A 16,151-nucleotide genomic window follows, 5' to 3' on the forward strand; every position below is an offset into this window, starting at 1 on the left:
TCACCCACACACACACACACACAGACACTCACCCACACACACACACACACAGACACTCACCCACACACACACACACACAGACACTCACCCACACACACACTCACAGACACTCACCCACACACACACTCACAGACACTCACCCACACACAGACACTCACCCACACACACACACAGACACTCACCCACACACACACACAGACACTCACCCACACACACACACAGACACTCACCCACACACACACACAGACACTCACCCACACAGACACTCACCCACACAGACACTCACCCACACAGACACTCACCCACACACAGACACTCACCCACACACAGACACTCACCCACACACAGACACTCACCCACACACAGACACACACCCACACACAGACACTCACCCACACACAGACACTCACCCACACACAGACACTCACCCACACACAGACACACACACAGACACACACACAGACACACACACAGACACACACACAGACACACACACAGACACACACACAGACACACACACAGACACACACACAGACACACACACAGACACACACACAGACACACACACAGACACACACACAGACACACACACAGACACACACACAGACACACACACAGACACACACACAGACACACACACAGACACACACACCCACACACAGACACTCACCCACACACAGACACTCACCCACACACAGACACTCACCCACACACACAGACACTCACCCACACACACAGACACTCACCCACACACACAGACACTCACCCACACACACAGACACTCACCCACACACACAGACACTCACCCACACACACAGACACTCACCCACACACACAGACACTCACCCACACACACAGACACTCACACACACACACAGACACTCACACACACACACAGACACTCACACACACACACAGACACTCACACACACACACAGACACTCACACACACACACAGACACTCACACACACACACAGACACTCACACACACACACAGACACTCACACACACACACAGACACTCACACACACACACAGACACTCACACACACACACAGACACTCACACACACACACAGACACTCACACACACACACAGACACTCACACACACACACAGACACTCACACACACACACAGACACTCACACACACACACAGACACTCACACACACACACACACACACACACACACACACAGACACTCACTCACACACACAGACACTCTCACATAGAAAGACAGAGAAACATGAGTGTTATCTGTAAAACAACTTTTAGATGCAGCAAATAAGACACACACACACACACGACATCAAATGCAGACACACACACAGACAGACCACAGGAGTGAACTGTGTATGTTTTTGCACACCTGTTACACCTATGCTAGTGTTATGTGTATGTGTCAATACCCGTGTGTGAACGCATGTACATACCTGGGCCTGTGCATTGGGTTCGAGTCTCAGGAGACAGCCAACCTGCTGTGCCTTGGTCTGAACTACTCCAGCACACACAAAGTTCTCAGGGTTTGGATCCACGTTCTCCAGAAGAGCAGTACCTAATCCCAACAACTACACACATGCAAACACACCCAATGACCTTCTCACACCCAAGTTGCAGTTCTTCACATTACAGAAAATACATGTTAATAGAATGTGTAAAGTGTGTGTGAGTGTAAGTGAAAAGAGAGGCGGAGTTTGTCTTTACCTTGGCTTTGATCACTTCTGTGTCCATGGCATGGTTTGCCTTAAAGATCTTCTGTGCCTCCTGTTGGGGTCTATAATGTAAATATAGTGTTTTAGTGTTATAGTATTGCGTTTAAATACACCCATCACACACACACTCTCGCGCACACACACACACTCACAGGCTCAGTTGTTTCCAGCGCTGAAAGAAGTCATGTGAGGCCATCTCAGTGGGCTGGAAGAACTTGTTGATAGTGACAGGGAGTTTGAGTGTGAGGTTCTGCAGAGCTCCACCATACCTGAAGAACAAGAAGTGTGTGTGTGTGTGTGTGTGTGTGTGTGTGTAAGTGAGAGAGAGAGGAAATCAGGTGGTGATGTTTGTGGACACATCTGGATCAGACAGCACTTTGTAACTAAATGAAGACACAGTAGTGATGAGTGATCATTGCTTTGGTTTTACAGAACCATGTGCACTACCTGAACTTGATGTTGAGAAGCGGTGCGTCACAGAAGTCAGACAGGCACTCAATGTTGATGACCTGCTGCACCTGAGCGCCACCTTCAACCAGAGGAGCCACAGGTTTCAGCTGAACATTCAACAGTGAGTTGAGTCAAGGAGACACAACAACTGCCTGTCACGCCACGTCTCACACAGACAAACACCGAGCTGACCTACAGCTTTACCGTGTGGGCTTTACATCGGTAACAGCTACAGTTTAAGACAAAAACATGAATAAATCTCTCCACTAGAGTCCTCGATCACCATGGGGGACCTGGTGTCTGTAACCCCACCCCTTCTCTACTTGGGTGCATGCCCCTCATACACACACACACACACACAGTGACATCATTTAAACACAAACCGTTTGCAGTTCTGTTTATGTGAACACACAATGTATTCCAAATGAAAAACCAAAGTCAACATGCAAATGAATTTCCTGTCTTTGGAGTTACGATCCTGCCATATTTTAATCTCAATATCAATTTGTTCTTTTCCTTCCTCTGGCGTCACGTAGGGGATCCTGACAAAACTTAAAGATAAACGCAAATCCTTGGGTCGGGTTCATTTCTTTAGACCCGAGAAGACCTCTTCCTCACGGTCAGCGTACAGGAAAGAACACGTGATTTTGACGCTACATTATAACACTGGTACAACAGGCAGAAGACACTTCCTTCTCTGCTGATTACCTCATATCATTTCGGACAGGTTAAGTTAACTTAAATAGCTACATTAATAACGTTGTTTTCACCAAACTCAGTGAAGCAAACGAAAGGCTTTCTGTCTGTATTCTGAGACTTCTGCAGTCAGAGGTATACTGAATATACAGAATATACTAGAGAATAATACAGAAGCAAGACTATAGAAATTAAAAAAGGGGCAAAATTTTACATAAATAACAAGCTTACAGACTGAAATACATTTTACAGCTTTTTTAATTAGTTAATGTATTTAAATTCTGTTGAATTTTTGCTTTCAAAATTAAGAACAAGGGCTTTTTATATTTATGAATAATTAATTCAGCTAAATGAAATAGCAAGTTCGTTAAGAAATATTCCTTGTGATAAGATTTGTCAAAATGCGTTTATCTTTAAGTTTTGTCAGGATCCCGTACGTGCCGCCAAATGTGACCAATATCAGAATCAGCAGGATTCAAGGAGTATGTTGGAGTCTGAAATAAATAAAAACTACAACATCTGGATTACAGTCTGAACTGGCAACATTGTGGATCTCAGAAGAACACAACCCCAAAACAAAAAGTAAACACTTCAGCATCAGCTGACTTTTACCTGCTTTTAATCAGAATCACTTACATTGATAGCTGGTTTACTCCACTCAACAACAGATCTAATTCTGAACGTAACTGCTTACATTTGAGGACAGTTAGAGCCTCCATAACGAAAGGGTGTTCAATCAGGTAGTTGTAAGGTTTTTAATTGAAAATGTTTCCAAAAAAAAAAAATCCCATTAAAGATATAACAAGACTGACATTTATGTTGTTTAAAACATTTATATTTATAACACACACACACACACACACACATGTAAGTAAAGGATATGAGACTGCAGCTCTCCTGGGCAGCTCACAGTGGTTGTGAAGCTGACGAACTGCACTGACGTCTTATTGCCATAGAACAAATACATTCTCCCTTGAACACACAAACACACAAACGTTAGAAACCTGGGCTCCGTCCTGTGGACTAATGGGTACAGATTACAGCTACAGGAACACACCAAGGTTCTGGCGATACTCCGACTTAATGCCAATCTGAAGCAGCTGATTCTCAAATAGTACTCCATTATTCTTACACACAAACCTGCAGAGAAAGAGAGAGAGAGAGAGAGAGAGAGGATTAGGCATTTTCATAGTAGTGGAAAGATGATCAATATTATAGTAAGGGCTAAGAAATTTAATTCTGAATAAATCTCGCAGTTAAAATATATATTATAATAATGTTAATTAAGTACATTTAGTAACTCAACACATCTACTGAAACATGCTCTCTAACACTCCCTAACACTCCCTAACACTCCCTAACACTCGTGTTGTCTAACTGGAATGAATTTAGACATTACACAATTACACAGAGCAACAACACCCAGTATGTAGCACTATTATACCCAATAGTGAGCATAGTGAACAGGAAGGTATTTAGGATCCAACCTCACTGATGGAGGCCTGCGTCATTGTAAATCTACAGACACACAACTGTGAGGTAAAGAAGTGCTCATGTGTCTTAAAGAAAAAAAGGGTAAAACCTTGGTCTAAAACAGCAGACATGCTGAGACAGTGACTAGTGACTCTGACATATGTCTGTATATGGAGCTGTACACAGCAGAGCGCTCAGTGTGGCCATGTAACTACTGTACACCACCACTGGACTTTACCCTAAACAGGTGGAGCAAAGTACCCTAACTAGTGCACTTACATACACCATCACATGAGAAACAAGTCTGTAATTAATCTCTATTTGAAATATGCAAAACATTTAAGTATTGGCACCCTCATGGTTTGGGTGAACTTGACATGGTGCTCTGAGAAAAAGAGAGAGAGCAAGAGACAAAAAGAGAGAGAGAGAGCGAGACAGAAAGAGAGAGAGAGAGCGAGAGAGAGAGAGGAGAGAGAGAGAGAGAGAGAGAGACAGAGAGAGACCGCAGCACCACATGCAGTTTAGTATTACAGATCAGAGTTATGACACAGGGCCCCAGGTGACTCTTACTTGTTAAGCAGCTCGTCTGACTCAGGTAGAGGAGGTGCAGGATCCTCAGAGGGCACAGAGGGAGGAGCAGAGCTGAGAGAGTGGGAGTGGTGAAGTGAAGGAAAAAGAGGAGAAGAAAGACCCCCCCACATCAATGAATGAGACAGGTGACCAGTTCAGAGATGGATGCATGAGAAGAATGAAGAAGAGGAGAAAACAAGCAGCAGCCAAAGAGTAGCCACAGAGATGATGCAACAGACAAGTGAAGTGTAGATCGGTGTTGGGGCGGGTGGGGGGTGGGGGTGGGAATAAAGCAGAGGGTTAGTGTGAGCGTTTAAACCTCGCATAACACAGTTTAACACAAGCCAAAAGTACAGAAACACACACTAATGTACAAATCTGGCGTAAAGTCCAGCACAAATATCATGTACAGTGTCGCTCAAAAGTTTGTGAACCCTTTAGCAATTTTTATATTTCTGTATAAATGTTACTTAAAACATCAGAACTTCTAGTCCTAAAAGCAAAGAAAGTGAACACAAACAAATTAGACCAATATATTATACTTGGTAATTTACACACACGCACACACACACGCGCACACGCGCACACGCGCACACGCGCACACACGCACACACGCACACACGCACACACGCACACACGCACACACACACACACACAGTATATGAGAGGCATGTGCAGTATGTGAAATGCGATGATTAGTATTTAATTTCAAGGTCAAATTAGAGGTCAATAAATCTGTCAATGGGATGATAATCAGGTGTCCAGAAGCTTACATTTACAGCATGTTACAGACTCTTATACAGAGCGATGTGCTGAACAAGAACATCACTAAGATTAGAAATCACATGGACAAGCGAGAGGACTATAGGAAAAATAATTTTTAAAACTTTTCCAAGAAGAATATACAAAAGAAAGGACTATAGGAAAAATAAAACTTATGAGAATTGTTATTTTTGGAAAAAGGAAAATACTGAATTCAATCATAAGAACTTTATACGGTCTCTGAAACATGGTGGTGGTAGCATCATGCTTTGGGACTGGGAAAGGAGTTTGCCATCACCGATAGAAGAATGAATTCAGAATTCTAGCAGTTTACTCTACAGGAAAATATCAGGACATCTGTAATGAACTGGGAATGCTCACTGAGATTAACTAGAGTGTACAAAATTACAGGTCAGCCTTTACAGGGAACTTATGTAGTAAATAAATCTTGCAGGAGAATCTGGGTTTATCTTTCATTTTTACCGTTTTTTTGTTTTTTTAATTTTTAAAAAATCAAACCTTAGAAATCTGACGATGCTTTGGGTCACAAAGACTCACAAATATCGACCTTTCTAAAGGGTTCACAAACTTAATGGACACTGTATAAAACCACTGGAGTTACTACAGAACATTAATACCAAACTTCTGCTAAGAAGGCTTCAGCGAGGTTTCCATCCCCTGTACAGACACAGGGACACACTTAATAAACACTGTGTTGGGAAACAGAACATGTTATTCTGATTTCCTTTTCTTTCTTTTTATTAATGCTGCCTGAATATCAGATGGAAATAATACAGGCTGTGTTGGTTAGAATAAGGAAATGTGTATGTGAAACAGAGACCTGTCCATTTTACATACAGTCTGTAAACAAAAGTCCTCATAAAAACATTCATGTGTCTCCACACTAATGTGAAACGGTGCAAAAGAGCAAACACCCACTTTCTAATGATCACCACAACGATCTGTAAGGTGGTAGATCTGTAAGGTGGTAGATCTGTAAGGTCATAGCCAGCACATCGTTTATAAATATACAGTGGTGTGAAAAATGTCTTTTGTCCTGCACTGTCTTTTGTCCTGCACTGTATTGTCTGTCCTGTCCTGCACTGTGTACACCAGGTTACACAGATACACTTTATGTATGCAAGACTAACTTACTAAGTCCTTATAGCCCTGTCTTTGTCTCTGTAACACCCTGATCCTGGACAAATGTTGTCTCATGTCCCTGTGTACTGTAACAGCTAGATATGGTGTAATGACAATAAAAGCTTCTTGACTTGACAAGTTGGCCCCCTTCCTGATTTTATTTTTTGCACATGTCACACTAATGTTTCAGATCATCAAACAAACTTAAATTTTAGTCAAAGATAACACAGTAAACACAACATGCAGTTTTTATATGAAGGTTTTTATTTTTAAGGGAAAACAAAACCCAAACCCACATGACCCTGTGTGAAAAGGTGTTAAAACATAACTGTGGTTTATCACACCTGAGTTTAAGTTCTCTAGCCACACCCAGGCCTGATTACTGCCACACCCAGGCCTGATTACTGCCACACCCAGGCCTGATTACTGCCACACCCAGGCCTGATTACTGCCACATCTGTTCACTATCAGTACATCACTTAAATAAGACCTGAGTGACCTGAGTCCAAAGACATTCAGGAACAAATGAGAAAGAAAGTAATTGAGATCTATCAGTCTGGCGAAGGTTATAAAGCCATTTCTAAAGCTTTGGGACTCCAGTGAACCAAAGTGAGAGTAGTTATACACAAATGGTCAAAACATGGAATAGTGGTGAACCTTCCCAGGAGTCGCCGGCTCTGTGGACTGACAAGACAAAAGCTGACCATTCTGGAGACATGTGTCCCGTCACATCTGGTGTAAAAGTAACACTGTGTGTCAGAAACAGAACATCATACCAACAGTAAAACATGGTGGTGGTAGTGTGATGGTCTGGGGCTGTTTTGCTGCTTCAGGACCTGGAAGACTTGCTGTGATAAATGGAACCATGAATTCTGTTGTCTACCAAAAAATCCTGAAGGACAAAGTGTGGTCATCTGTTAGTGATGTCAAGCTGAAGTGAACTTGGGTTCTGCAGCAGGACAATGATCCAAAACACACAGCAAGTCCACCTCTGAACGGCTGAAGATAAACAAAATGAGGACTTTGGAGCGGCCGAGTCAAAGTCCTGACCTGAATCCTACTGAGACGCTGTGGCATGAACTTAAAAATGGTTCATGCTCAAAAACCCTTCAATGTGGCTGAATTACAACAATTCTGTAAAGACGAGGGGACCAAAACCCCCCACAGCCTCAGCTGTAACAGACTCACTGTAAGTTATCACTAACACTTTATTGCAGTCCTCGCTGCTAAGGGTGTAACAACCAGTTATTAGGTTTGGGGGCAAATACGTTTTCACACAGGGTCATGTGGGTTTGGGTTTAGTTTTCCCTTAATAATTAAAACCTGCATGTTGTGTTTACGTGTGTTATCTAATATTTACATTTGTTTGCGAAATCAGGAAGGGGGCCAAAACTTTTCCACACCACTGTATGTAAGCGGTTTGTGTACTGCTGCCTGAGTGAAACACAATAATAGAATTTATATAACGTTAATTAACTCCCTACATTCTCCATTTGTCTGTGACACAAAGCTGTCAGGGAGACGAGATCTCTGGCCACATCGGATGAATTTGGTTTGTTTATCAGACAATTATTCAAATTAATAACCAAACGCTGACTGACATTTTTAATGGACCAAAAAAAACAATGTAGGTGATAAACTCACAGCAGAATAATGTGTTAAACAGCAGAGCTTCTGCTGAATCTCTGAACGTTCACGATGCATGAAGGTATTTTTCCTGTTAAACACATTTACTGTGTGCACAATTTATACAAAAACAAACAAATACTATATTGTAGTGGTTTCTATGCTTTTGTATAAAAAGCCCTCGGATGGAAACCTGCCCACAGTGAAGTGTGTGTGTGTATGTGTGTGTGTGCGCGCGCAAATGGACACGTTAGCCAACCACTGGCCTCTTACTCCGAGTCACCAGGACCCTCAGCCAATAAGGAGTCAGAGCTCTCAGTGGGAGGTTCCAGATCTCTGCCATCGTCCGATGACAAAGGAGAATAAACACAAACACATACACACACACACACACACAAACACGTACACACACACACACACACACACGAACAGAGACACAGAGAAAAGAGAGAAAGCAAGAGAAAAGGAAGACAGTCACATATACAGTAAGGTAAAGCAGAAGAGATTACACACACAGAGGAACAAAGAAGTGAAAGCACAAAAAGTCTGACAAGACACTACATCATCTCACAATCAGTGTGAAACCATTAGCTCCTAATTACTACAGAACATTTACACACTTTATTAAAAACATTCATTCTTACCTGAGGAAGCCATCGTCACTGACCGCAGCGGCCGGAGCAGCAGGCCCCGCCTCCGAGAATACATCCACCAATAAGCTGCCTGAACTGGGCGGGGCTGCATTCACAGGGGCGGAGGAGCGGAGACCAAGAAGATCAGCTGACGGAGAAGGAGTGGACTGAGAGAGAGAGAGAGAAATGTTTCCATGTCAAACAGGGAGTCACATAACTGCCCTCACTATATGTCACTCATTTCTCAGTCTTTTAGCTTGTACATAAATGTAAAACACAATATTCCATGACTGAGTGAATTCAGAGTCTTTTACATTTAACCACGCCCATAAAACTCCATAAAAGGACAAATGAGGTGTGACCAGTTAAAGGTGGTCGTCTGTGTGTGCTGAATGTTCTGGGGATTCACTGATATAATGTGAAGATATGAGGACAGTAAAGACAGTGTCCCTAAAGCACATGGACAGTAAAGACAGTGTCCCTAAAGCACATGGACAGTAAAGACAGTGTCCCTAAAGCACATGGACAGTAAAGACAGTGTCCCTAAAGCAGAACAGCAGTGTGAGAGAGTGAGAGAAAGAAAGAGGAGAAAACGACAAGTGACTTCCCCTCTGCTCTTTAAGGAGAGTTCATTTGTAAGCTGACTCATTTCCCACTGAAGTGCGAACACAGCATCCCTGTTCCTGAGTGTGTGTTTCTGCTGAGTGATAAATCCTGGCTAGGACAGTGTGTGTAAAGAGGTGTGTGTGTGTGTCTGTGTGTGTGTCTGTCTGTGTGTGTGTGTGTGTGTGTGTGTGTGTCTCACTGCGTTGGATGCTGCAATGGCAGAGCTGTCTCCAGACCGCTCTCCTCCTCCCCCATTGAGCTCCCCTCCCTCTCTCTTTCCGTCCTCCAGTTCATTCCCGGACACGGCACCCGGACCCTTTTTCTTCTTCAGTTTGGCCAAGATGGAGGACTCTCTCTCAGGGAATGGGGGCATCTCCTCCAACACTGTGGCCTACGCCCAAACACACACACACACACACACACACACACACGCTATTAAAGCCACACAACATTGACTTCTCCCTCTGATGTGGTGAATAATTATCAGCTGCAAATGATTTTTATAAATCTCCTTTCCCCAGTCATGTGGTCTGTGGTGGGCGGGTTTACGCAGGTAATGTCAGGTAACCCTGACGAACAGAAGCAGAATAATCAATAGACTCACTGAAATGACTCCATTCGCATTGATCATCACGCAGGCGCGCAGACACACACCCACAGGGGCGCGCTCACGCACGCAGGCGCGCACACGCACGCACACCCACGCAGGCGCGCACACGCACGCGTGCAGACACACACCCACAGGGGCGCGCTCACGCACGCAGGCGCGCACACGCACGCACACCCACGCAGGCGTGCAGACACACACCCACAGGGGCGCGCTCACGCACGCAGGCACGCACGCAGGCGCGCACACGCACGCACACACACGCAGGCGCACAGACACACACCCACAGGGGCGCGCTCACGCACGCAGGCGCGCACACGCACGCACACCCACGCAGGCGCGCAGACACACACCCACAGGGGCGCGCTCACGCATGCAGGCGCGCAGACGCACGCACACGCACGCAGGCGTACAGACACACACCCACAGGGGTGCGCTCACGCACGCAGGCGCACTCACCCACAATAGAAGTTTTATTTATTTAGCTGAGGTGTGGAGCAGCAACTGGGTGACATGAACCTGAGTGGTAAAGGATTTCTCACCAGGACATCGGTGCTGGCGATGGAGGAGAGTTTCAGATATTCCACGGCTCTCTGCTGGAGCTCCACATCACTGTTCCTGATCTGACTATCACAGCGCAGAACCTCCTGGATAGTAATCTTTGTCTCGGGGAACAAATTAATGAACTTTATGTAGGCAGAGAGGAGTAGGGCACGAGTAGGAACTGAACACAGGTGGAACTTAGAGTGGAGCAGGTTGAACTGAACCAATGGGCTGGAGAGAGAGAGAGAGAGAGAGAGGGGGAGAGAGAGAGAGGGAGGGAGAGAGAGAGGGAGGGAGAGAGAGTGAGAGAGAGAGAGAGTGGGAGAGAGAGAGTGTGGGTGAGAGAGAGTGGGAGAGAGAGAGTGGGAGAGAGAGAGTGGGAGAGAGAGAGAGTGGGAGGGAGAGTGAGTGGGAGGGAGAGAGAGAGAGTGGGAGAGAGAGAGTGGGAGAGAGAGAGTGGGAGAGAGAGTGAGTGGGAGGGAGAGAGAGAGAGTGGGAGAGAGAGAGTGGGAGAGAGAGGGAGAGAGAGAGTAGGAGAGAGAGAGGGAGGGAGAGAGAGAGTGGGAGAGAGAGAGGGAGGGAGAGAGAGAGTGGGAGAGAGAGAGGGAGGGAGTGGGAGAGAGAGAGTAGGAGAGAGAGAGGGAGGGAGAGAGAGAATATGGTCAGTGACAACATAGAGTGGTGCTGGTAAAGTTTGTGAACCCTTTAGGATTTTCAGTATCTGTTCTAACCAGACTGTACAACAGTAAGTACACATTTGTGTAGCTGGTGATCAGTCCTGAATAACAGCTTGGAGCTTTTGGCCCATTCCTCACTACAGAACAGCTTCTTCTGTTCAGAGACAATGTGAACTGTTAATTGGATAATTAATAAAATAATAAGATTAACAAAATAATTAGAATTAAATTCTTCTCTGACTTGGTCATTCACCTTCTCCTGCTTCCTCTTTAAACATTCGGTGGAAGGACGAGTTGTTTTCTTGGGTCATTGTCTTGTCACTGTCCTGGTCCAGAAGGGGCAAAACAGGCCCAATACATGATACTGCCACCACTGCCCCCCCCCAAATATATATCGATTCTCATTTAAACCTAAAAAGTATTATTGTTGTTTCTTTTGTCCACAAAACCTTTTTCCAAAAGACCTCTGTTTCGTCCACATGATCTTCAGCAAACTTCAGATGAGAAACAAAGTTCTTCTTGTAGTGACGTTCTCCCTGCGACTCTCCCACACACACACACACACCAGGTTGTTCAGTGTTCTCCTGAATGTGGACTCATGAACGTTAACATTAGCCAACATAAGAGAGACCTTTAGGGGCTTAAAAGTTACTCTGGGTTCCTTTGTGACCTCACGGACTATCACACGTCTTGCTTTAGAGGGATCTTTATTGGTCGACCACATCAGGGGCTGTTTAACCTTTTTTCAGCCTGATGAGCAACAGCAACTCTTTCTGAAGTCATCAACAATCTCCTTTGTTTGTGTTGTAAAGATCAGACTTTGCAGGTTCTTTAAATAAAACGAGGCACGCACTAACAATCCCACTGCCTGAAAGCAGATTAACTCTAATTCACCTCTAAATTAACAGTTAAAAAAACTCTAAAGGGTGCACAAACTTACTAACACTTAAGTGTTTTTCATCAGTTAGTGTGATTAGAGATTACAGGTAAAGAGCTCACCTTGAACGAGGATCACCAGCAATAAGGTTTCCAAACTCTCCTAGAATGTAACCTCCGACCTTCACCATGTTCTCATGACAAGCCGGAGCCTGAAGGGCCTGAGGTCAGAGGTCAAGTGAGTCTCGTCGTCCTCAAAAATAACGCTTAGCAGAATAATAACTAGTGTGTGTACCTCAAAGACGGTCTTGGCTGCATAACCCTGTACGTCATCGCGGTTGATGACGATCTGGATGACGCGGTACCACACCTCCTCGCTCACGTAGTCTCCAGCAATGCGTATCAGGTTAAGAATGGTGTCCACATACCAGGAGTAGTCCACTGCATACTTCTCTGCCAGGATGGCCACCTTCAGCACCATCTCCTCCCGAATGGAGTAATCCGCCGTCTCCAGGTAACTTAGCATCTCAGCCACAATCTGCTTAGCATTACTGCGGTCACACATTGCATACAGCAGATCAGCTGCCCTCTGACGTACACTCACATCACGCTCAGTCTGCGAGAGAGAGAGAGAGAGAGAGAGAGAGAGAGAGAGAGAGAGAGAGAGAGAGAGAGAGAAATTAAAACTCTACTCTACAGATTAGTGTATTATTTAAAGCCAGAACAAACATCTCTCTTTTACTCTGCATGTAAGTAATCAGATGTAAGTGATGTGTGAGAAGGTTCATTATTTTTAGTCTTGTAATGAAGCGAGTGTAAGTAACAGTTAGAGTCCTGACCTCCAGTTTAACATGTTACACTATAGTGTCTACTCAGTCGTCTTTGTCAGGGAAGTCCTTACCTAATGGTTAGAGAATTTGACTCCTAACCCTAAGGTTGTGGGTTCGAGTCTCGGGCCGGCAATACCACGACTGAGGTGCCCTTGAGCAAGGCACCGAACCTGCCAACTGCTCCCTGGGCACCGCAGCATAAATGGCTGCCCACTGCTCCGGGTGTGTGTTCATGGTGTGTGTGTTCACTGCTGTGTGTGTGTGTGCGTTCACGGTGTGTGCGTGTGCATGCGTGTTCACTGCTGTGTGCGTGTGTGTGTTCACTGCTGTGTGCGTGTGTGTGTTCACTGCTGTGTGCATGTGTGTGTTCACTGCTGTGTGCGTGTGTGTGTTCACTGCTGTGTGCGTGTGTGTGTTCACTGCTGTGTGCGTGTGTGTGTTCACTGCTGTGTGTGTGTGTGTGTGTTCACTGCTGTGTGCGTGTGTGTGTGTGTGTGTTCACTGCTGTGTGCGTGTGTGTGTGTGTGTTCACTGCTGTGTGCGTGTGTGTGTGTGTGTTCACTGCTGTGTGCGTGTGTGTGTTCACTGCTGTGTGTGTGTGTGTGTTCACTGCTGTGTGCGTGTGTGTGTGTGTGTTCACTGCTGTGTGTGTGTGTGTGTGTGTGTTCACTGCTGTGTGTGTGTGTGTGTGTGTGTTCACTGCTGTGTGTGTGTGTGTGTTCACTGCTGTGTGTGTGTGTGTGTGTGTGTGTTCACTGCTGTGTGTGTGTGTGTGTGTGTGTGTGTGTTCACTGCTGTGTGTGTGTGTGTGTGTGTGTGTGTGTTCACTGCTGTGTGTGTGTGTGTGTGTGTGTTCACTGCTGTGTGTGTGTGTGTGTGTGTGTTCACTGCTGTGTGTGTGTGTGTGTGTGTGTTCACTGCTGTGTGTGTGTGTGTGTGTGTGTTCACTGCTGTGTGTGTGTGTGTGTTCACTGCTGTGTGTGTGTGTGTGTGTGTGTGTTCACTGCTGTGTGTGTGTGTGTGTGTGTGTTCACTGCTGTGTGTGTGTGTGTGTGTGTGTGTTCACTGCTGTGTGTGTGTGTGTGTGTGTGTGTTCACTGCTGTGTGTGTGTGTGTGTGTGTGTGTTCACTGCTGTGTGCGTGTTCACTGCTGTGTGCGTGTGTGTGTTCACTGCTGTGTGCGTGTGTGTGTTCACTGCTGTGTGCGTGTGTGTGTTCACTGCTGTGTGCGTGTGTGTGTTCACTGCTGTGTGCGTGTGTGTGTTCACTGCTGTGTGTGTGTGTGTGTTCACTGCTGTGTGTGTGTGTGTGTGTGTGTTCACTGCTGTGTGTGTGTGTGTGTGTGTGTGTTCACTGCTGTGTGTGTGTGTGTGTGTGTGTGTTCACTGCTGTGTGTGTGTGTGTGTGTGTGTGTTCACTGCTGTGTGTGTGTGTGTGTGTGTGTTCACTGCTGTGTGCGTGTGTGTGTGTGTGTTCACTGCTGTGTGTGTGTGTGTGTTCACTGCTGTGTGTGTGTGTGTGTGTGTGTGTGTTCACTGCTGTGTGTGTGTGTGTGTGTGTTCACTGCTGTGTGTGTGTGTGTGTGTGTGTGTTCACTGCTGTGTGTGTGTGTGTGTGTTCACTGCTGTGTGTGTGTGTGTGCGTGCACTGCTGTGTGTGCGTGCACTGCTGTGTGTGTGTGTGCGTGCACTGCTGTGTGTGTGTGTGTGTTCACTGCTGTGTGTGTGTGTGTGTGTGTGTGCGTGCACTGCTGTGTGTGTGCGTGCACTGCTGTGTGTGTGCGTGCACTGCTGTGTGTGTGCGTGCACTGCTGTGTGTGTGCGTGCACTGCTGTGTGTGTGTGTGTGTGCACTGCTGTGTGTGTGTGTGTGTGCACTGCTGTGTGTGTGAGTGTGTGCACTGCTGTGTGTGTGTGAGTGTGTGCACTGCTGTGTGTGTGTGAGTGTGTGCACTGCTGTGTGTGTGTGAGTGTGTGCACTGCTGTGTGTGTGTGAGTGTGTGCACTGCTGTGTGTGTGTGAGTGTGTGCACTGCTGTGTGTGTGTGTGTGTGTGCACTGCTGTGTGTGTGTGTGTGTGTGCACTGCTGTGTGTGTGTGTGTGCACTGCTGTGTGTGTGTGTTCACTGCTGTGTGTGTGTGTGTGTGTGTGTGTGTGTGTGTTCACTGCTGTGTGTGTGTGTGTGTTCACTGCTGTGTGTGTGTGTGTGTTCACTGCTGTGTGTGTGTGTGTGTGCGTGCACTGCTGTGTGTGTGCGTGCACTGCTGTGTGTGTGCGTGCACTGCTGTGTGTGTGCGTGCACTGCTGTGTGTGTGCGTGCACTGCGGTGTGTGTGCGTGCACTGCGGTGTGTGTGCGTGCACTGCGGTGTGTGTGCGTGCACTGCTGTGTGAGTGCGTGCACTGCTGTATGTGTGTGTGCACTGCTGTATGTGTGTGTGTGCGCACTGCTGTGTGTGTGTGCGCACTGCTGTGTGTGAGTGTGTGTACTGCTGTGTGTGTGTGAGTGTGTGCACTGCTGTGTGTGTGTGCACTGCTGTGTGTGTGTGAGTGTGTGCACTGCTGTGTGTGTGTGAGTGTGTGCACTGCTGTGTGTGAGTGTGTGCACTGCTGTGTGTGAGTGTGTGCACTGCTGTGTGTGTGTGTGTGCACTGCTGTGTGTGTGTGTGTGTGTGTGTGTGTGTTCACTGCTGTGTGTGTGTGTGTGTGTGTGTGTGTTCACTGCTGTGTGTGTGTGTGTGTGTTCACTGCTGTGTGTGTGTGTGTGTGTTCACTGCTGTGTGTGTGTGCGTGCACTGCTGTGTGTGTGTGCGTGCACTGCTGTGTGTGTGCGTGCACTGCTGTGTGTGTGCGTGCACTGCTGTGTGTGTGCGTGCACTGCTGTGTGTGTGCGTGCACTGCTGTGTGTGTGCGTGCACTGCTGTGTGTGTGCGTGCACTGCTGTGTGAGTGC

General features: G+C 46.2%; 1 protein-coding gene and 1 long non-coding RNA gene across 5 annotated transcripts in view; both read right to left on the minus strand.

The window, feature by feature from the left end:
• ap2a1 (adaptor related protein complex 2 subunit alpha 1) overlaps positions 1 to 16,151 on the minus strand; it is a 43,337-nt gene that overhangs the window by 4,989 nt on the left and 22,197 nt on the right. For 2 of the 4 annotated variants that reach the window (XR_003441942.2, XM_027155739.2), the window contains exons 8-20: positions 12,669 to 12,989; positions 12,497 to 12,594; positions 10,820 to 11,051; positions 9,870 to 10,061; positions 9,077 to 9,231; positions 8,706 to 8,768; positions 4,902 to 4,973; positions 3,916 to 3,998; positions 3,741 to 3,830; positions 2,160 to 2,283; positions 1,865 to 1,981; positions 1,705 to 1,774; positions 1,434 to 1,568 (exon numbers count right to left, since the gene is read on the minus strand). Coding sequence is in view for 3 of the 4 variants with exons in the window: in XM_027155739.2 (XP_027011540.1) it covers positions 1,434 to 1,568; positions 1,705 to 1,774; positions 1,865 to 1,981; positions 2,160 to 2,283; positions 3,741 to 3,830; positions 3,916 to 3,998; positions 4,902 to 4,973; positions 8,706 to 8,768; positions 9,077 to 9,231; positions 9,870 to 10,061; positions 10,820 to 11,051; positions 12,497 to 12,594; positions 12,669 to 12,989 (1,752 nt within the window). In the remaining variant the exon portion in view is untranslated. The remainder of the gene's footprint in view (positions 1 to 1,433; positions 1,569 to 1,704; positions 1,775 to 1,864; positions 1,982 to 2,159; positions 2,284 to 3,740; positions 3,831 to 3,915; positions 3,999 to 4,901; positions 4,974 to 8,705; positions 8,769 to 9,076; positions 9,232 to 9,869; positions 10,062 to 10,819; positions 11,052 to 12,496; positions 12,595 to 12,668; positions 12,990 to 16,151) is intronic. The other 2 variants (XM_027155740.2, XM_027155742.2) reach the window with 2 other exon arrangements.
• Positions 11,382 to 12,490, minus strand: LOC125138862. Its single transcript, XR_007137969.1, has 3 exons — positions 11,947 to 12,490; positions 11,751 to 11,823; positions 11,382 to 11,651 (listed from the first exon to the last, which is right to left on the minus strand). It is a non-coding gene; the product is annotated as an uncharacterized LOC125138862 (long non-coding RNA).

This window comes from Tachysurus fulvidraco, chromosome 15 (assembly GCF_022655615.1).
Source record: "Tachysurus fulvidraco isolate hzauxx_2018 chromosome 15, HZAU_PFXX_2.0, whole genome shotgun sequence".
Taxonomy (NCBI): Eukaryota; Metazoa; Chordata; class Actinopteri; order Siluriformes; family Bagridae; genus Tachysurus; species Tachysurus fulvidraco.